General features: G+C 38.5%; 1 protein-coding gene across 1 annotated transcript; it reads right to left on the bottom strand.

The window, feature by feature from the left end:
* Positions 1–2,732: 2,732 nt before the first annotated feature.
* Positions 2,733–20,983, bottom strand: papss1 (3'-phosphoadenosine 5'-phosphosulfate synthase 1). Its single transcript, XM_039688696.2, has 12 exons — positions 20,770–20,983; positions 20,016–20,130; positions 19,689–19,924; positions 18,408–18,546; positions 17,331–17,449; positions 16,816–16,929; positions 16,574–16,685; positions 14,741–14,946; positions 9,779–9,914; positions 9,355–9,623; positions 7,446–7,675; positions 2,733–3,184 (listed from the first exon to the last, which is right to left on the bottom strand). The coding sequence occupies exons 1-12, from the start codon at positions 20,830–20,832 to the stop codon at positions 3,046–3,048; spliced, it is 1,878 nt and encodes a 625-aa protein (XP_039544630.2). The 5' UTR covers positions 20,833–20,983; the 3' UTR covers positions 2,733–3,045.
* Between the last annotated feature and the right edge of the window lie 966 nt (positions 20,984–21,949).

Here is a 21,949-nt window from a genome sequence, read left to right as displayed (position 1 = left end):
ATTGAATTACTTCTGGCACATTTATTCAAGATTCGCAAAATATAAGGTGACTGATAATTCAGTCAAGTGAACTTCTAAGAATATAGGTAAACTGATAAAGAGGGAAGAAAAAGTAACTAGGACACATTCACTTGATGTTCATATTGAAGTGCTTTTCAGTCATGTTGAAAGCCCCACTCGATGCAGTTGAGAGATTGAACAAGATCTGGCAGAGGGAAAACATGACGGCTGGCACATTTGGACACTTCATCTCTGAGCTGGAATCAAAAGAGACGCAGGATATTCCTGAAAGAGTCTGGATTAACCCTAGGTGTTCCACTTTCACAGGGGCACGACTGCATCTGGAGGCCAGCTGGGCTTGAGTGTATTTTCTGATATATTTCATTGACCTTGTACAGCAGCTGCACACGGGAACTAGGGGGAAAGTACATTATGATCAGAGATGTTTTCATGTCTTTGTCTATGAATCCAGATACATTTGAAAGATCTTTTTCACTAAGATTCGGCCTTCCGTCCACACGGAGATGGCATTTTTGTCCAGCTTTTTGATTCCAAAACTTGGAGTGGCAGTTGAGTGCGACCCGAACGCACCAGTAAGTGGTGGGATAATTCGCGAATATAGTGATCGTTTCAGAAGAACAGCTTGAAAACTTTATTATGTCGGGTCTCTCGATCTCTGTATCAACTCGGTGAGCTTTTATTACGTTTTCCGCATATGCAGTAAAGTTGATTTAAAGGGTTATTCCACCGGTGGAGACATGAATATGTATTAAAAGTGGGTCATACATGTAGTAGAATAGTATCATAAATTTCTAATTTGGGTATTTCTTGGCCGATAAAAGGCAGAAAATGACTTTTTTTCGACAACAATCCCCAGAGTGCATTGCAATGCTCAGCAGGCCACTCCCACTACTCCGCCCATCAATGTAGACTAGAGTTGAGCTCCACTCTACGCTACCACCTGAAAATCATTTCGCACGATGAAATCAGATAATGCGCGCTAATATAATATGACGACGTAGGAGCGTCGAGGCGGCGCCCGTGCCATCAGCCAATGGATTGGCGTGATTCTTTATGGGCTTCCGACAATTGACAAGAGACTTTACGTGTGTGCGCCTTGTGACACAGAGACTCAGGCACCGAAATTTCATTCTTATTCGGTCTGGTTATTATCGTTTACTTCGGAACCGGTTCCCTATTGGCACCACGTTTCGGTACCCAACCCTATCCATAATGCATCCGTCTGCGTATTCAGTACCTTCGTCCATATTTTCAAAAAGTTTCTGCCGGTGAAATCAAACGCACTGACACTGATCTGTGATAGGTCTGTTAGCGCATTAGGTCCAACCCCCTGTGGGCGGGTTTGAAAGGGTGGGATCTAGTGCTTGTAGTTTTTACAGAAATACCCACTTCTTACACTTCCTACAATGGCGTAAAATGACGATTTTTGCGTCATTGTAGGAGGAAGTGAAAAAGGTAAATAGCGTATTTCTCGTCTCAGGGAAAAATAAGAGAGTGTTGCACGACCATTCAATAGTATGACTGGATTTCTAACAATGGAAATCTTAATGCAAATGGGTGGAGTGTCCCTTTAAGCGTCTTCCGCCATTTCAGTAGGCCTATGGGTGAGAATCTTTTGGAAAACGCTTGAAATGCTACTGTGGACGGAGAGCGTTTTTTTTTTTTAAATGTATCTGGATTATTGTAACCTTGGATGTGCTATTTTGTGTGAGAGTGCAGATTTTTAATTAATAAAACTTTAAAACGCAATTAAATTGATGTGTGTTTTTTTTTTTTGGTGGAATGCTTTATTAAAAACACTGAGTAAAGGACAAAACTGTTAAAAAAATAAACAGGACAAATATGAATTGCAAACTGAAGAATATGATCCTTTCTATTCTCATCTAATGCAATAAACACAAAAAAAGTTATACTACAGTTATACTACAGTAAAATAAATACTACAAAGAAAATGCACCTATACCAAAACACAACGATAACAAAGCGCTACATTCAAACAAAGAAATATCGAAACACCGTGGTTAGAAATGTTGCTGACTAAACAAATTCTATTAAAGTTCTAATGCCAGTAACTTTCAAAGTACAGATACGTGAAATGTATGTTTGGCTGCTTTGCAAGCAAAAAACAATTGTACAGATTTCAGAACAAAATGTTGCCTAAATGTGCACGAAGAACATACTGTTGTCACTACAAATATTTGCAGACCATTAATTAAACGACAGTTTTCCCCCCATTTTATATCATCTAATAACAACGCCGGGCACAACCTGCTGTATACGTCACATCCAGGCACACATTTCTGGCTTAAAAGATTGTTCGCTGTTCAATACTTAAAGCTCTTTTGACAGAATTTGTATCATAATGTTGATTACCACAAAATAATTTCAATTTGTTTCCTCTTTATTTTGATATTTGTCTCCGAGAACATATCTGCCAAACTTATTAGCTTTACTGACTTTGCAACCTCTATTTTTGCCATTTAAAAACCCCGTGAGGAAATGATTTTCCACCGTGCTTGACATTATGCCATAAATGCTGTTGATAGAGTTTAAATTGCATTAAAGCCAGAATAAAGCTGTAAATGTAACCGTTTCAATAAAAGCTTACGATCTTTAAGGCAAGTAGGGCAATTTTCAAATTAGACGTCTTTCACTCAATTGTAACTGCGATTATGAAATCTAGGGAGAGTACAAGAATATAGATAGAATAATTTACTTTTTTTGTTGTTGTTTACAGTATTGTATATTTAAAATTGTACCTTTCACAAGCTGATTCGGATTCTTTCTTTTTTTCCAAACTGAACATAATGATACATAATGAACAATTTTCAATGCTGCCATAAGACTCAGAACCATGAAACCGACAGTGATTTAATGAGGAACAACATCCAAAACAGTTCAAGAAGTCCTTTGGGTGGTCCCAACGTTTGTTTTTTGTTTTTTTACAAACCATGATCGCCTCCTCTTCCTCCTTTTCATGCAACAGAATTGCTTCCACTTCTCTCGGCGCGCCTGGAAAACGGCTTAGGCCTTCTCCAAAGACTGGTAGTATTCCTTGAGAACATTCCAGGCTTTGGATGCCATGAAGCCTTCCGGAGGGTTCTGGCCCTCGCGAGCCATCCTCCTCATGCGGGTTCCTGAGATGAAGTCATAGTCCTGGTGTCTGGGTAAAACGAGACGGCGGAGGGAATTTTAAGATGTGCACAGAAAAGGGACAGTGTGGTACCCAATGTGATAAGAAAATGAAAAAGAAACATAATCTCAGGGTTTGCGTCAGAGATAATAACTAGGTGTTGTACACTGCTCCTTTGTTCGGGACGTTTCGCTCTGACGGGAACGATGTATTGTATTGTACTCTGAAAAGAGCTCCATGATAAAATATGTTCTCTCAAGTGGCTCTTTAATCCACATAATTCCTTTCAACGGTGCAAAGACGACGAGGTAAACAGGCTGGCTTTACTTCTAGACAAAAATAAATTAGCAAGAAACAGAAATCTAAACTTTCAGACCAATGTCATTAAATCCAAACTCTCTGCTACACGTTTTCATTTAAACAAATGCTTCGAAAATAAACAGTGTGCAAAATGTCTGATAAATAGAGCTAATCAGTCTCCAACAGCACGAATACAACTCGAACGCTAGTCTAAATACAATCCTCAATGGCTCCTAGGGATAGGGTTTATTTGTTACGGATTAGTTGTTCTTCAGATTAAGACGCAGACCTTATGAAAACAATTTCACACAGCACAATGCATTTATAAATGTGTATACTGTTGCACTGCCCCTTCCCTGCTGTAATCACGCTCATTAAACCAACGCTGTCATTCAGAAAGGCTTTTCAGTCTAGACATGTGAAGCATTTTATATGGGCTTAATAGTGCATTTGAACAAACCCCTGACCCTAATAAAAGGTCTAACTTTTCAACTATTCATCAAAGAATCCTGAAAAAAAAGCATCACGGTTTTCAAAAATATATTATTTTTTAAAGTCATCAGCTTAGCCATCACATGAATAACTTGCATCTTAAAATATATTCAAATAGAAAAGTTAGCTGAATTAAGTAAGGGATAAATGTACACAATCCCACTTATTACACGGCTACTTGCCACAGAAGTAAATAATTTGACTTTTTTGTGGCAAGTTCAAACTAGACAGACATGTATTACATGGCATTTCACCTCATGAATAATTATGGGGATTAGAGATGTTGATTTGAGATGAAACCGTTTAAAAATCGTACCTGTTTGTTATCTTATTATCTATTACAGTGTACAAAACAATCGTTGCAAAACGGCAGCAGTTGTTGTTTTTTTTCAACAGAGAGCCAGTCTGCAATGCCCGCATGACATCATTAAATAACTCTTAAATATTGTTTTGAATAGAACTATGATTTTATTAGCTCACCGAACGCAAAACTCCCACGAGGAAAACCCGTTCCTAACAAGCGTAAAGCACCGACTTTAGTTACTCGGATGAGTCTGTGTTATCCGTTTTTAATGTTGTTATCGTTATCAAGGATGGTGCAATTGACCAATCAGAATCAAGGATTCCAGAGAGTTGTAACATGTAATAATTCACAATATTTAAATTGTTACTGTATTTTTTGGTAAAGACATCATGGCTGCGTCCGAAATCGTGTACTATATTTAAATAAGCATGTACTTTGCGACCGTTAAAATTAAAAAGTATGTTCTATATAGTGAAAATACGGGTAGTATGAATGAATCCGGACGTACTACTGTCGCGTGACATAAGCGGTCACAACAATGAAAATTTAAAGAGCCCATTCCAAAGACTGCACCCACTTCGCGCTGTTTTAAGTTCTGCTTTCTGATTTCATCTGTGTTTTTACGTCATCCGAGCCGACGATCAAGAGTAGGCGTCGGTCATCTGCTCGCAGATCGCAACTTTTGCGGAATTTTTAAAATAACATTTATTTACCTAATAAATTTTACCTCATAAAACACACACACAACCCCTATGAACAATGACAGATGTTGATTTTTGGCAAGGAAAAAGCCATTTATTTGCTTGAGATATTACCATCGATAAATAAACATGAATGAATCAATAGAGATACGCATGTGTGTCTGTGTTTATCTCCTAACGTTAAGAGCCTCGTCTCCGGTTTCCGCCATTTTCAAAAATAACGACAACAACTCCTCTCCCGTGGCATCATGGGATAGTAAAGTGTCCATCGTATGCGCACTTCAGAATCTCGCCGGAAGTAGTAGGTCATCCGGGAACGTTTCGCCTACTGTTTTTCGAATTATATGATTTCGGACATACTACTCCACTCCGCATACTATAGACCATTTCACAAGATGTAAACAACACTGGTCCAGAAGCACTTCCTGTTTCAGTTTTTTAACACTACATAAAAGCTGGGATAAAATACAACCAACAGAACATTTAATACTGAATCAAAAAGTTAAACAAACATCTTTAAGATGTTTTCTTTACATGTGAAATAAAGAAAACAGTTAAAAACTGAAACAGGAAGTGCTTCTGGACCAGTGTTGTTTACATCTTTTGAAATGGTCTATATAGTGGGGAAGTATTCGATTTCGGACGCAGCTCTTGTGTTTTCTTTTTTTTTTTTTTTTAAGGTAATGTTCTCATAGCAACATCCCAGTAACCAAAATCCTAGCAAACATCCAGAACACCCTGGCAACCATTTTAGGAACATTTAAACATCTTAGTAACCACACAAAAACACCCTAGCAACTGGCCAGCAATAACTTAGCAAGTATTCAGAATACAAAACCACATACCAAACACACTAAAACACCCTAGCTATGCCCTAACAAGCATCCAGAACACCCAAGTGACTGGCTAGCAACACCCTAGTAACCACCCAAAATTCCTGCCAAGCAATTCCCTAGCAAGCAGCCAATAGTAAGATGCAAATATGATGCGTCCTACTACTGGATGGACCCACAACTGACGGTTTATGGAATATTATCACCATTCCACCTGGTAGTCACTTCAATGGGGTGAAGGGGTGGAACACATAAACCCTGACTCCATAGAGAACCGTTAATATGCATTTAAATGAGAAACAGCTTGGACTGATTTGAGCCGTTTTAGAGGAGGACTTTAAGGGGGATGGCTGGCAATTAGGCTCAGCATCCATATTCGTCTCAAATTTGGCCAGGCCCAACACCCTGCTCAAGGAGCAGACGGAACGCCATAAATTTACTAAGGCGCCAAGCGGGGCTCTTTGAAACTCAGACGGAGTGCGAGTCTGCCACCCCAACCCCCTCCAAAACGATTGCTGGGATGGAGGAGGGAAGTGATGCCAGCAACCTCCAGCCCCACTGTCACCTTGACACTTGACTTGACATATCAAGGTAAGCAATCTCAATACTTAATCATAATGAAGGTAGTTATGATAATGGAACGTGACATAGACAGAGGAACAGAGCTGTCATCATCTTTTGTGTTTCACGCGTGTTTGGAACGTTTCACAGAATATACAAGCTGCTCTTTTCCATATATTGATTAATGAATATTACAAATGTTAATTTGCTATTATTTTTTTAGTATTCCAATTGAATATTCAGTAACATTTCCATTTTCTTAATGCCCTTTATGAAGCTTGACAGATGCTAAATCTATTTAAAGCTTGATCTTTTTTGTTGCTGTTGATTTTCCAGGGGGAAAAAAATAGCCACATATGGTTTTGGAATGACCTGAGGGTGAGTAATTGATACAATTTTCTTTCTTTCCTTCTTTTTGGTTAGATACTCCTTTAAACTCTTTGTGTGGGACGTGCATTTGCATAAAGATCATTCAACATAGTACTGTCAGTTTTGCTCCATGTTGACATGCTGCATGGTCTTCATCAGGGATGACTAAAAATGCCTGTTAACTCGATAGCGGGATGGGCGCTATTAATTGCAAGACGAGACGCGGCGAAAATGCATGATTTTCGTTAGTCATCTTCCACAGAATTTGCACAGCGCCAGAGGAATAATGGCAGATCTCCACTTCTAAATGACTTCAAAGAATGAAGCAAAGCCATAGAATTTGGTAAAGGCACACAACAACAAAAAATGTCCTGTTATTCTTGGCAACACGATTAGGAATCGAGGAAGCCTGATACGGAGGCAAGTTCAACTCAAGAGACACTCATAAAGACACTTGACTTACTCACAGCCATTACTATATTGAACAACTATAGATAGAACACATCACATTTTTGTATTTTGCACAAGTGTGTACAGCTAATGTGGCTAAATTGTCTTGAGTGTATCCATGTTTTGGTATGTGTTTTTATGTTATCCGAGTCGGTCTTGTCAAAGACAAATTTCCGTCACTTGTGACGGGCAATACAGTTTTTCTTATCTTATCTTATCGTAGTTACTTTGAGTTTAAAAAAAGGAAGAGAAATTAAATGGGGAAAAATACACAAACTTACTTTTTGGGGTCATAAAAATCCATGGCCTTCTTGACTTTATTGTAGGCTGCCACTTTGAAAGGCACGATTTCCAGCGATATGAGTCCAGGGGCCATGGTGAGAACTTTAGCTCCGTGGGAGGGCTCGTAGAGATCTTTACCTGTGTCCGGATGAGGCATTCCTGCAGGGTCACGGCCCACTATGTAAAAGTTGGCCCCGGCCACCATTCGTGCCCTGCAGTGCCACTGGACCTGTTGGAAACGGTTCAAAGTTATTATATTTTCTCTTTAAAGCTAATCAATTAGAGTGTTAGTTCAAACAGTTCACGTTCTTCATTCTGTGGAACACAAATTAAGTGAGAATGTCTGGAAAAAGAGTAGTGTGAAAAATGAATGAAAGTGAATGAGGACTGCATACAATTTGTACACCATATTCCAAGTTTTCTGAAACCATAAAATATTTATGTTAGGCCAAAATTTGAAGTATAATTCACTTGAAATCTTAGCTCTCAAATGTCATTCACATATGCGTACATTTGAATATGAATAAAACAGTTTTGACGTCAATTGGTTCTCGCATGTCTCGCAACCAAAAGCATGCGAATGAGATTTGAGAGTGCCCATGACATTCTTATCTTTTACTCAGACAAAACTGCTGTATGTTTTTAGAAATTTTAAAGTCAAACAGATAGCAAAAGAAAAAGAAAAAAATCGGTGCTGAACAACAATTGTGTTGTTAATGAAAGAAAAAAAAGGTTTGGCACAACATAAGTAAATGATGACAGATTTCATTTTTTTGATGAACAGTCCTACTTAAATTTGTGCGTACAATAACAATGTAAAACAAATGGGAATTTTGTTCAATGACACGGCAATAGGGACAATATGTCAAAACGCATCATTTTGAAATAAGTGAAAACATATTTTGGATGGACACATGATTAGAATTGGCCTACACTACCTAAGCTAATTCTTTTCTGTGGAGTCAGCATGTCCCTTACTTCCTTCTCATAACTCAATGAGGTGAACGACTGCTTCCTGTGGGCTGCTTTAGTCTTACAGACTCTGTCTGCTCCCAATAAAATGTTTAATGTCCCTGGCCACATGATTAAAGAACAACAGACTTCAAAATAGCCATGGAACACTACACCAGAAACATTTTTTTTAGAAGAAAGCTCCCTGTTTGTCCTTGTTGTGTGTGTGTGTGTACACAAATGGATCATAGAGGGACACCACTGTCCTCTAAACACTTTGGTTCTGTTAAGAGCCACTTCAGGAGACACAAATCAATTCCTACAGGAAAGTCCAGAGATGCGTGATGCCCACAAGAAGAGTCTGTCCCTGTTGTCTTCAGCCTCCAGCACAGGTTAGGTGGAACGGATCACCAATCCAGTGTACTCAAGGAGGAATGTGCCCTGCGCAAGTTTCCTCACCGCTAACTTTCCATACAACAGTTCCTTGACTGCAAACGCTATTTTAATTATCGTTCTCAGCAAAAAGCACATTTAATAGAGTTTTATGGGATACTTAAAAATATTATAAAAAATTATATTTTTTATTATTTTTTATGATGTGAAGCACTTTGAATACCTGACGGTTGTGTAAAGCGCTATAGAAATAAACGTTGATTGATTGATTGAATGACTTGGGGATTTACACATTGAGGAAGATCTCAAAGGCTAAATTGAATCTGGCGTCTCAAAACGAGTAGCTACCAAGTGCAAAAAAAATGGTCTTGGGGGATTTTAGTATATAGTAATATACTGTATATAGTGAACATAAAATCTTCAAAAGATGACTAGATGATCAAGAGTTCCCATTCGAAGCACAAAAACTGAAAAAAATTATATAATGACCAACTGACCGCATATTATTATTGTAATGGTAAGCCTCAGGGGTCTTTTCTTGGTCCCTTTTCTTTCCACACTAACCTCTGTGGGGCCGGCGTACATCATCGGTGAGGGGAAAATGGCCACTATGGTGGAGTTGGGATCAAGCAGCCCTTCCTCCAGCACAGCTGCATGCTGTTTCATGCGCCAGGCCAGTGGTACGTCATCATCTTTGGTCCAGCCTCCCAGCGGGTGCAGCAGAAGCACGGGTCGGCGGTAGCCACGTTCAATTAGACGTCGCTGTGTGTCCTGCATGAGCAAAGCGTGGCCATTATGCACTGGGTTCCGCAGTTGGAAGGCAAAGACGGCATCTAAAAATGAGAGAAACGTGTTCAATATCTCTTAACTTGCCATACATATCGTTTTATTGCAGCAATTATATATATAACAATAGTGGTTTGCATTAAAACTAATGTAATAGTCAAAATTGTCTCAAAAGGCGCAACTACTGAGTGTTGTTCCATACCTGCGTTCATCTCTTTAAACTTCTGCTTGAGTTCGGTTGGTGTGAGCCTGTAACTATCCAGCCCGTCGTTCCAGTAGATCCGATCAAGCACCTGGACATCACCTCCGACCAGCCAATCTCCACTCTCCATCACCATCTGCCGCAGGAAAGACCATCAGGAACAACAGCAATGAACTTCCAACCTCATCTGCACAATGTTGTTGGACAAACTGCCAATTGCACTCTCGTTCTTTCTTTGTGAGGTTTGAGGAACATAAGAATCCCTTCAAGTTCTGAAAGCCAAATGATACATGCAAGAACATTTCATCTTAAAATCTCAGCATGGTGGTTTAGGGTAAGAAAGTGGTCTAATATAGCGAACGTCCACATTGTAGCATATTCTGGCCACAAAATGTCCACTAACACAGAAGAAACTCTTTGAAATTGGGGACAGCTGGTTCTGAAACAGGAAAATATACAAAACTCTTGTATTCATTTCAAAGATCTGATGTCATGAACCTTGCAAAAGTTGAGAAACCCAAATAGGTCTTCCTCAAAAATGCTAATTGCAACTAATTGGAAACTGTTTCCAGGCACAAGTTTGACAATCTTAGTTAGAAAGCTCTAAAACCAAGTCATTCCCACTTTTGGGACTCGCTTGAATTTCTTAACATTCATTTTTAAAAACAAGACTAGCATATCAAATCAGACTAGAACTCTTGGCTGCTTTTACTTATATTTTACCTTCAGGAGGTCATTGGCTGAGCCGCTAACTTGGCCAGGGTTAAGAACCAGTAAAGTATGCTGAGGATATCACAGCTTGCAGCAGATTCGGGGCCGCTAGGATGGAGAATGCCATTTCACAAGACTTACTTAAGATCTATTGATTTGACTTGACAGCATCACTGGTGGCTTGAGAACTTTATGTGCAAGTATGTGATCATATTAAGCAATCCTGGAGAGGCCTGAAAGCAGTGAACGTTAATAAAATGCGTCATAAGTTGCATTGCGTTTGCATTTGAAGACTGAATGCATGTGCGGCTGTCATTTTCTGGCCACAGTATAGCGCAACAGTAGCAGCCGTTTATTTAATTTACGTTGCAGTGGAAAAACTCAGTGAGCGATCTGTTGGCACTACATCACATCTATACAGTAAATCAACTCTATTAGCTGTCATAGAAAATAACTGAGCATTGGTTGAGCACTGCACCCCTGTCAATGAGGAGAAAAAACATAGATAATGTAATTAAGTTAATGCTCTCAAGTCTGGTTAACATCCCCCCCCATCTCAAATCTCACAATGTGGACTCAGCTGTCAGACTGACAGCCGAAATAAACAGGAAAAGAGTATTTACCACACGTAATGGAGGCCGGTTTTACAGCCCCACTGATTGACGTGCTTCACCAGACGGAGTTTAACATACAAACCAGACATAGTGAAGTAATGAGATGAACTATTCTGTGAACTTATAATCACATATTCCACATTCATAAGAGCAAATTTTCACATTTTGGGCACTCTGGAACAATATTAATCAAACAGATGTTCAGACTCATTTGTTTAGGGGGGGGTTTCAGCGTAAGTGATATTAATGATCATGTAAAATGAAAACAGGCATGACGGTAGTTCCAGCTCGAGCCTTGACTGAACTTATGGAAGAAACTGCAATCATTTCAATAAGATATGGAATTCGCAAGATATTTTCTAGGGATGCAACAATAATACAATTCTGGACGATACATTTAACTTATATGCTATAAAAAAAAATTTTTTAAATAAAGCACATGAATTTAGGCATGTCTACATCAAGTATTATTTAATGATTAGCATTTTAAAAGATTATAAAATATATAAAAATGTAAAAAATATATATAAATAAATTAAATACACTATTAGTCAATATTACAATAATTTTATTAAAACGATTTTAAAAGTAAAACTGTAAATGTAACTTTAAAAACAGCATATTCAAGAGGATATATGTACAATATACATATATATATAATTTAATAATCAATAATTTTTTTTGTTTGGCTTGTTTATGGACTGCGGTAAATCTAAACTTTATTACGAGAATGCCATTGAGCGACAGAACACTGTAAATAAAACGAAAGCTGATTGCTAGAAACTTCAATGTGTGCAATTTCTTTCTTGGGTCTGGAGATGGGTTTATTTGTGACCGTAGGCGAGCAGACAGACGGGGCCATTCCAGAGTCCGAAAGCTCTCCTTTGGCGCCCATTAGTGCGAGCTGGAGCAGAGCGGAGCCATTAAAGTCCACCTAAGCCCACAATCCCTACTTACAGATGGAAACAATTGTTCAGTATTTACTCTGCGAGATTTGTAAGAGGAAGGTGAGGGGAAAGGAGGGGAGGAGAGCGCCACTTGCCTAAACACTGTTAGGATAGAACGCAGGGCGAGAAATCCAACTAAAACACATGTGTGAAATGAAGGAGGTCAAGGAATAAAGAGATTACTATAGCAAGGACTGAACAAAGATATGAGAGAGAGAGAAAGAGAGAGAGACCCTGTTTCCACAGACCTAGTGAGAGGGCATCATGGCTCTGTCTTCTGTCAAAGTGCAGTCCAAGGAAAGCTTGGCAATGAGACCGCACAGGGGCCTATTAAAGCATCAGGTCAGCTGTTTCTGACTAGATATCCATGACTTTACCTTCAAAAATGCGACTTAAAGGAGTAGTTCACTTTAAAAAAAACTCTTGCTGATAATTTACTCACCCCCATGTCATCCAAGATGTCCACGTCTTTCTTTCTTCAGTCGAAAAGAAATTAAGGTTTTTGATGAAAACGTTCCAGGATTTTTCTCCATATAATGGACTTCAATGGTCCAAATGAGAGTTTCAGTGCAGCTTCAAAGGGCTTTAAACGACACCAGATGATGAACAAGGGTCTTATCTAGGACCCTTCGAGTCGTGACTCGAAAAAAGATTTGTTCATTTTGATAAACGAGTTCGAACAGGAGAGTCATGAACGCTCATCAAAGAACAGAGCAAGGCGAAAATTTGTGCTTATAGAACTTAAACTTTTTTATTTTTTTTTAAATGGCCGATCGTTTCGCTAGATAAGACCCTTATTCATCGTCTGGTGTCGTTTAAAGCCCTTTGAAGCTGCACTGAAACTCTCATTTGGAACCTTGAACCGTTTGGTTCCCATTGAAGTCCATTATATGGAGAAAATCCTGGAATGTTTTCATCAAACACCTTAATTTCTTTTCGACTGAAGAAAGAAAGACATGGACATCTTGGATGATGGAGTTTTTTTAAAAGTGAACTACTAATTTAAGCGGAAAATCTCCTCTTTTAAATATAATTGCAGAAAGAAAGAAAAATGTACAGCAAAAAACTGGTCTCTAAATATCAAGTCCCTTCTAAAATGACCATTTTTCAATACCTAATAAGGAGGATACTTTAGTCTTGAGCTATAATTTCTGTAGAGCAACAGTTTGGGGTGAGTTTATGATCAAATGTAGTTCTGAACCCAAGAAAAGGCTATTATATTTGCTCATGAACATTCATAAATAGCAACGAAGCAACAATTCTGCACTTGTACCATCGGACAATGTGTTCCTGGTGCCAGACAGGTGAAAAGTGATGCGTTAATGGATCATGGTGCTGAATCACTGTGATTCTGATTTCACATTAACATGTATGTAGTCTAAACAGTGCTCTCATTCACAACAGGTTTATAATCGGGACTTTCCAGGTGGTTCGTGAGTCAGAAAATAAAGAAAGGGAGGGAGCTGACAACAAAAATGAGATCCAGGGCAATGTTAATCCTTTCCAACTGCTTACATAAGATAAGAAATCTCATTGGTCCAAAATCAAGCTCCTGATAGTTTGTATAAATGCATTCATTTTCACACCATGTTGGAATTAACATAATTACGAGATTCCGACTTATAAAATGCACTCACGTCCTCGTAGAACTTGAAATTGCGTATGATCTGCTTTGGTCATTTGTAACAATTACTTGTAAACTGAATATTCTGAGCGCTCCAACATCATGCAGAAACTCAAAATGGCAGTGGCTTTGTCAAAGTTATATTGTCAAAAAATTAAAAATTTCTATACTTTTGTTAATTTATTAACAATAAAAGATCGATTTGAAAACAAAACGACAGACATACAATGAATTTTAACGTTTCTAGAAGAGTTGGAATAACCATCCCATGTCCCAGTCCTGCTAAATGAACTATAAATGAATCAATGAGCCATTTGCATAATGTGTTGTATTGTGGTTTTGTCTACCGATTAATCAAGTTACACAGATTCATTTTGGCGTTAAAGGGACACTCCACTTTTTTCGGAAATGGGCTCATTTTACCACTCCAGTTGAGTTTTACCATTTTCAAATCCATTCAGCCGATTTTCTGATCAGTAACCAGACAGTTTCTGGTCTCATTGACTTCCATAGTATATTTCCTACTATGGAAGTCAATGAGACCAGAAACTGTCTGGTTACTGATATTCTTCTTAATATCAGAAGTTCAGCTGAATTGATTTGAAAACGGTAAAACTCGACTGTTTAACTCTGGGGGAGTTAAAAAAAACTATTTCCAAAAAAAGTGGAGTATCCCTTTAACAGTGTTGCCATAGAAAAGCATAATTCCATAGATGTGAACAGCTCTGAGGCTGATCGAGTAATTACAGTAACTGCAACGTAGTGTGAACAAAGAATAAGTGGACAAGACACATGCCTTTGGTGTGAGAGACCCAGGTTCGAATCCACTGTGAGACACCAATGTGTCCCTGAGCAAGACACTTAACCCCTAGTTGCTCCAGAAGTGTGTGACCTCTGACATATATAGCAATTGGATAAAAGCGTCAGCTAAATGAATAAATGTAAATGTACTGTGTTGGGTCACGCAGATCTTATGTTTTCTTGATGCCGGACACACTGCCTAGTTAGGACACAGTGTTCATAATCTATTAAACATGCAGGTTTTTGCCCATATTTGACCTCTGACCTTGATGTATGGATGATCCTTGCATGTGGTGCCCCACTGCCTGGAACAACGCTCCTCCTTGCGGTGCTCGTAGAACTCTGGGTTTCGCAGGATGGCGACTCTCCGTCCACCGTAGGCCAGCGCGAACGCAGTGCTGCCGTCCAGGCGCTCTTTGTCGGAGCTCGAGACGGGGAGGACCACAGACACCGACAGGTTAATAACCCCGCCTACGAACAGAGGTCAGACGCACGGCACATACATCAAACAACCCGAGACTTTGAGAAATTGACAGCTTTGAAAGGGCTAAAGGGGAACAGTTAAGGATCTATGAGGCGAGATAAGGGAATGTCAATGTGGCGAGTTTTCTAAGAAAGTAAGAGGTCGGTCCTACACCTTGATTAAAGCAATATGAGCGGGAAGCTTTTAAATCCATTTTCAGAATATAACACACCGACATCATGGCAGAAACAGCTGTTTTCCATAAGAACAAGCCCTTTGAGTGTCCCATTTCAGCTCAATCCAAATTAAACTAGTATCAGGCAGTGAGATGCACTGCGTTCATAAAGACGCCAGTCTGGTCCAACAAGAGTCCAATTGGGCGTATTGTAAGGATAAAATAATAATAACACAAGGTGTGATGTACAGTAATCAAATCTAATGACGCTGATGATGTAATGCATGAACCACTAACGCCTTTCTCTGGCCGTATTTCTGTCACATCCGAAGTCAAACATCTACTAGGCCCATTTTTTATCTCAATAGGTGCGTGAGTGTCAATGCATACTATAAACATAAATTTGAATAGTAGGCGAGGCAACACTCGGCAGAGCATTACAAGGTCGTAAAACTAAATTGACACTTTTTGGAAACTCAAGCATGATGTGGGAAATTGCTGTAATTCAACAGTTTTATAAATGCGAGCAACACATCGTGGTTTAAAAAGCCATTCACACATTTTTGCTCTCGTAATCGAAAGGATGACGACTTTTTATTTCAGACAATCCCGTTTCTGAAAAGCCCAAATTTCCTTGAAAGCAAGTGATCAACCTAAACCAAAATCCCTCCATTAAAATGATAATGACTCTTTTATTTCTACCACTAATTGTCATTTCAAATCCACAGTAGCAAAGCTTTAAGATTCCCTCACTTAAATTCAATTTATTTTGTGATAGGCCACCCATTCTGAGACCCGGAAACACTGAAATATTAGATTATTGGTAATAGCTTGTTCATCTTATGTAGGTGGTCCATCATAGTTCACCCACAAATCAAAATCCTGTCATTATTATCACAAATCTATACGTTTCCTGAGAAGTTTCAGTAGCACTTTATTCTTATTTTACAGTCCTGTTCCCCATGTACATAATTATTATAGTAAATAGGTAATAACCAGGTACTTAGCCTGAACCTACCCCTAAACCTAACCGTAACCCATGTAGTTACTTTATATTAACCAGTACTGTAAGTACACATAAGTGCACATACTGTAAAATAAAGTGCAACTGGAGTTTCCATTGAAAAGTCCAAGTAACCAAAACTTCAAAAATATCCAAAAATATGTTCATATCAATCGTGGTTTCATTAAAAATATCAAAATTTTGGTGTTTCAAAGTCTTATTGGTTATGAAATGTGATGATGATTCATCATGATTTACTAATTGTCAATTAAATCTGGATGACAAAAAAAGGATTTGGGGAAATTATTGACAAAATCACTTTTCTGAATGTAATAGCGGCCAGTAGGAAAAAGTCCATCGCACTGTCTAATGTCGCCATCTGGTGTTGCATTCAGAAAACACAGCACATAAAAAAGAAATCCAAGCCTAAAAGTATGCCACGAGATTAAGCGTTTACCATCGAGCAGACAGTTGAAGTGAAGACACTGCAGGAACTCTCTCTCCCTCATGAAGCCGTTCAGAGGAGTAGCCCAGCCCTCAGCCAGCACCTGAACCCACTGCATGTCCACCTAACCCACCAACAGACCACACACTTTAGCTTTTAAACAGCACGTGTTTAAAAACCAATATAGGTCAGATAACCAAGTCAAAAGGCCATCTGAAGAAGGCTGAATTTGAGTGACAGTCGAGGAGTGGTACCTTGGTGATCTCCACTGCTGGAAGAGTCTCTGCATCAGCCTTGGCCAAGTCCAGCTTGTTCTCAGGCACGTAGAGCTCCTTGACCTCATAGGACGCGTCCACAGGCACGATGTCCTACAGAAGGTGAAGACATTATCACAGAGACATTAATGTCAATTATATCAAAGTATGACGAAAGCATCTAGATAAGATGTTAAAGGGGTCATCAGATGCAAAATTAAATGGTGGTTTGCATATAAAGGTGTCTTTTTTTTTGGTAAAGCTTTACTTGAAGGGGTTAAGATTTCCGAATAAAACAGGCATATTCCAGGGGTAGCAAAAACTCAATCAGCCAATCAGACTATGGCAGTTACATGACTTGATAATAATCGTAATATTGCCATATTCCAATTTATACCAGTATGTGCATGTAAATGCGAAAAACTTCAGTAGCAAGAGATGTTTTACCACTTGCAACAATCAGAAATTTAGATTACACACTCTCAAATAGAGTTTCAAACAGAATTCAGTTTTACCCTCTCCTGCAGGAGGTCCAGGAGCTGCTGGATGCACTCGTTCACACTGCAAGAATCGGTCTTTAGTACCAGTTCAGGGGCCTCGGGCTTCTCGTACTCAGAGTCTATTCCTGTGAACCCTGAGGACAACAAGAGTAGCCGGTTATTTGAAAACGTCAATCCATTCATCAGCAGAAACAGACATGCTTGGGATGCACTTCTTGAAAGCAGTTTTTCACTAAACGGGACAAAGTCCTTAGTAATGCTACAAGGATTTAGCATTTTTCCTCCAGCGTATAAATCAGCTCAAATGTACTGTGCATGTATCATGTGAATAAGTCACTTCCTGTTTAAACATCACTCATTCCCATCACAAGATGTAAGCAACTTTCAGATTAATGCGAGTAATGTTTGAGTGTCGTTTCCTGTGTCGCTCTTCAGTGTCTCTAATCTTCAGGAAATGAATCACCTCTTGTTTGCTCAAAAAGTTGTGTGACCTCAAAAACCTTTAACTTACTCTTAAAAAGACACACTAGATATCACAGTTGTGTTTCTCAAGATGAAGCATTAATGGCTGCGCACCAAAAAGTGCAGTAGTGCAAAAGTGCAATCCATTAAACGCTTTTTTCTTCTCAGACAAAATGTTTCATCCTCCTTCAGTGCCTCCGAACATCCCAGGGCCCTTGTCTTGTCTAACTCGATCATTTCACATATTTCTGCACAATCAGGTTTGCAAGATCTTTGCAGAACTGAAGAGGATGCTTTGAGTTTGTTGACAGCAGCACACAAATCCATTTAGGTTTAAAACATTGATTTTATTTAAATTGCTGCACTTCATTATATAGACAGAACCCCTTTTACATGGAAACATGGGAAACGTGCTAACAATGGGAATTTGCATTCAGGGATCACACCTTTACATCTCATAGATGCAAACAGACAAAAGTTACATTCAATAGACACTGACAGCAACTGAGATGAAGTCCAAACGAAATTTAAATGTGCAGTTTGAATCTGAATAGTAATCTTTGTATTTCATGAGGATATTTGCAGCAGACTACAAAAAAAAACTAAATTGATTTGACATGATTGTCTTACCTCTGATTTCTCCAGCTCTTGCCCTCTTATAGAGCCCCTTCACATCTCTCTGCTCACACACATCCAGAGGAGCGTCTATAAACACCTCAAAGAACGGAAGACCAGCTGCTTCATGGATCTTCCTGGCATTCAGGCGGTCCTGGGGCCAAACCAATATTAATCAAATGTTTTAGCCCTAAAATATCTCATTTCTTATGCCTCTAAATGACCAAAACTTTGCTGTAAAACCAGTTGTTTTAGATTGCACACAATCCACTACATGCCTCCTGTCCTATTCATAGTTCATATTTTTTATCTTTAATGACTATATAGAGTAAACATAAGAATAACTTTCCTATCAAGAATAACATTCACTGAACTAAAGCTACTTTGGTTTACTTGATCACATCAATACATAATTTTTTTGAAAACTCATGTTAAAATGTATCAGATTTGATACAACAGGCTATTGAGGAATTTGTTTGTTTATTTTTGTTGGTTTCAAAATTATTGCATTACATTATATATTTCACCACCTGCTATATCAACTACAGATTTTTTTATCTTAAAACTAGGGCTGTCAAACGATTAATCGCATCCAAAATAAAAGTTTGTGTTTACATAATATATGTGGATGCACTATGTATAATTATTTTATATATATATATATATATATATATATATATATATATATAAACATTTTCATGTATATACTGTATATAGATTTATATATAATTTATATTATATATACATATTTTATATAAAAAATTATATTTTTTTCTTAAATATACATGCATGTGTGTTTATTTATATATATATATACAAAATAATTATACACAGTGGACCCACATATATTATGTAGACACAAAATTTTATTTTGGATGCGATTAATCGTTTGACGGCCCTACTTAAAACTAAGAATTTAAATATAATCCTCCTGGGATACACTGGAAGATATTGAGCGACAACTGATATTTATATGCATTTCATGTTGTCATGCAGCAATAAAAAAATTTCATTGATTTACATTAAATTAAAGCTACGTAAATAACAAAATTTGCACCAAATTGTATATTTTTTCTCAGTTTGAAAAATGTATATTTTTTCCTCCATATCTATGAGCTCCACATTCTCACTACTTCAAATTAAATGGTTCATAAAAGAAGCCTGATGTATCAAATATGACACAAAACAGGTTCCATAAACAGATATTCCAATTATTTGATATACTTTTGATAAGACTTCTTAACCAACTTTACATGGTTAAGAAGCCTTATACACACAGCTCCCCATGTTACTCACCCTGCTGTATGGGGAAATGAAGCTGGCGATACACACGAGCCCCGCGTCAGCAAAGAGTTTTGCCACTTCCGCGATACGGCGAATGTTCTCCTCGCGGTCCTCAGGGCTGAAGCCCAGGTTCTTATTGAGGCCCTGCCTGATGTTATCTCCATCCATAGTGTAGCAGGGGATGCCATGACACACCAAATACTCCTCCAGAGCCATGCTGACCGTCGTTTTACCTGCACCAGACAAACCTGAGGATGCACAACAGAGCGGTCTTCATATTTACTGAACATTTTGGACACACACAACCATGAAGATTAAATCACGTCATTCATGTTCTACCTGTAAGCCACACCGTGCATCCTCGAAATCCTCCCCTAGTGCCGACTACTTGCCCACGCTTGTTTCTGCTCACATGATGGGCTTGGTATGTCACATTGGTGGCTCTTTGCATCCCCTGCACAAATTGCAGATTCAGATTCATTTAATTTCTTTGACAAAGGCCTCCTGTTTGATTGACTGAAGTGAGGCACTTCAAGAAAGACATTGGCTGTATCAGATATATAAATAATTTGAAGTTGCCCAAAAAACAGGGTATTTTTTTACTGATGATTGATGATATTTATAAAGAGGCTATTGCACAATATTGTATAAATAATTGCACAGGTCTATAATGCAAAAAATTCAACATTCAAAAATACTATAACATATTTATAGGCTATATAACGTTGTACTGAATTATTTCCATATAATTGTACCATGGTATTTGCATGTCCAAGAAGCCATGTTAATATTATAGTAACGTTACATGTCCAAAAAGTGATGATACCCGTGCTTGTGATGCCAGAAATGCTGTTAGTTGACATACAATATGCACAAATAAAAGGATTAATGTTATGCATTCACTTATCAAAGCCGAGGACCTCCATGACGAGAACGATTATTCTGGATTTCGTTTATTATGAATTCAAATACTGTGTGGGTCAGATGCATCATAAACAAACACCATTATTCACAGCACGAGGTGTGGTACTGTAACTGTAACTATATTAGCAATGCAATGTATCCAATTTACAGCCGCTACCGTGATACTCACCCAACTCTCGGGGGCGTTACTCAGTTTCTGCTTCTTATTACTCGAGTTCCCAAATGTCTCCATTACGAGCTGCTGAATTCACACTTGGTAAACAAATAAATAGTGTGATATATATATTTGCAGAAGTTGCTTTAGTGACGTGCCGGGTGCACTGTGCGTATTGAACTCCAGAAGGAAGCGTAGATCTTTACAGGATGCGGCACAGGAAGTGATGGAGGCTCCGACAAGTCCCGCCTCTAGCGCGTCAAGACTCCACCCTTTAACCAATCGGATTGGTCAGAATGGCATTCAAGTCGTTCGTGATTAGACAGTTAAGAAGTCGTTCATATAGCCGTGGCAACGAAAGCAAACAAGTATCAGGTCAAGGGCGGGACTTGTCAGAATCATAGGTCAGAAGAATACCAATCATGTTCTGTTTTATATTTTCCTCTGTAAAGTGAAATCTGTGTTAGCTCCATTGACCCAATATATATATATATATATATATATATATATATATATGAATACAAAACTAAATTTTTTGTCAACACTTTTTTTGTTACATTTTTTGTCAAAGAGATAGTTGACCCAAAAATGACAATTCTGTCATAATTTCCTCACCCTCAAGTTGTTCCAAACCTGTATGCATTTCTTTCTTCTGCTAAACACCGAAGATATTTTGAAGAAGGTCAGTAACCAAACAGTTGTTGGGCCCCATTGACTGTATGAAAGAAAATATATGGAATGGGGCCCATCAACTGTTTGGTTACTGACATTCTTCAAAATATCTTCTGCGTTTGACTGTGTCTGATTCCTCATGGTAGATACAGCTTCACAAGCTTACAATATAAACCCATATGTCTGGAGTGTGTCCACAGTTCTAACAGGTGTTGGGAGTCGATTCCACCACTGAGGAACAAAGATAAATAAGTTGGTGATCTGGATCTGGGGAGGATCCTTTTTATGTAAAGACAAGGGGAAGTTAGGTAACCAAATGTTTCCACACAAACACCCAGGGTGGGCTTGAAATCAAACAGAAACTGGAAGACAATGGATGCACTTGTAAAGGTGCTAAAAGGCAACACAGTTGAGATTTAGAGATGAAAAACATTTGCTTCTCTAAACATTATCAGTGAGATGTGTTTGAAATTGTCTGCAGAGGCTTCATATGACTCACTGAATATCCCTTATATGTAGAATT

This window comes from Pimephales promelas, chromosome 6 (genome assembly GCF_988280905.1).
Source record: "Pimephales promelas chromosome 6, fPimPro1.hap1.1, whole genome shotgun sequence".
NCBI classification, from domain to species: Eukaryota; Metazoa; Chordata; class Actinopteri; order Cypriniformes; family Leuciscidae; genus Pimephales; species Pimephales promelas.
This window is presented reverse-complemented; position numbering and strand designations above follow the sequence as displayed.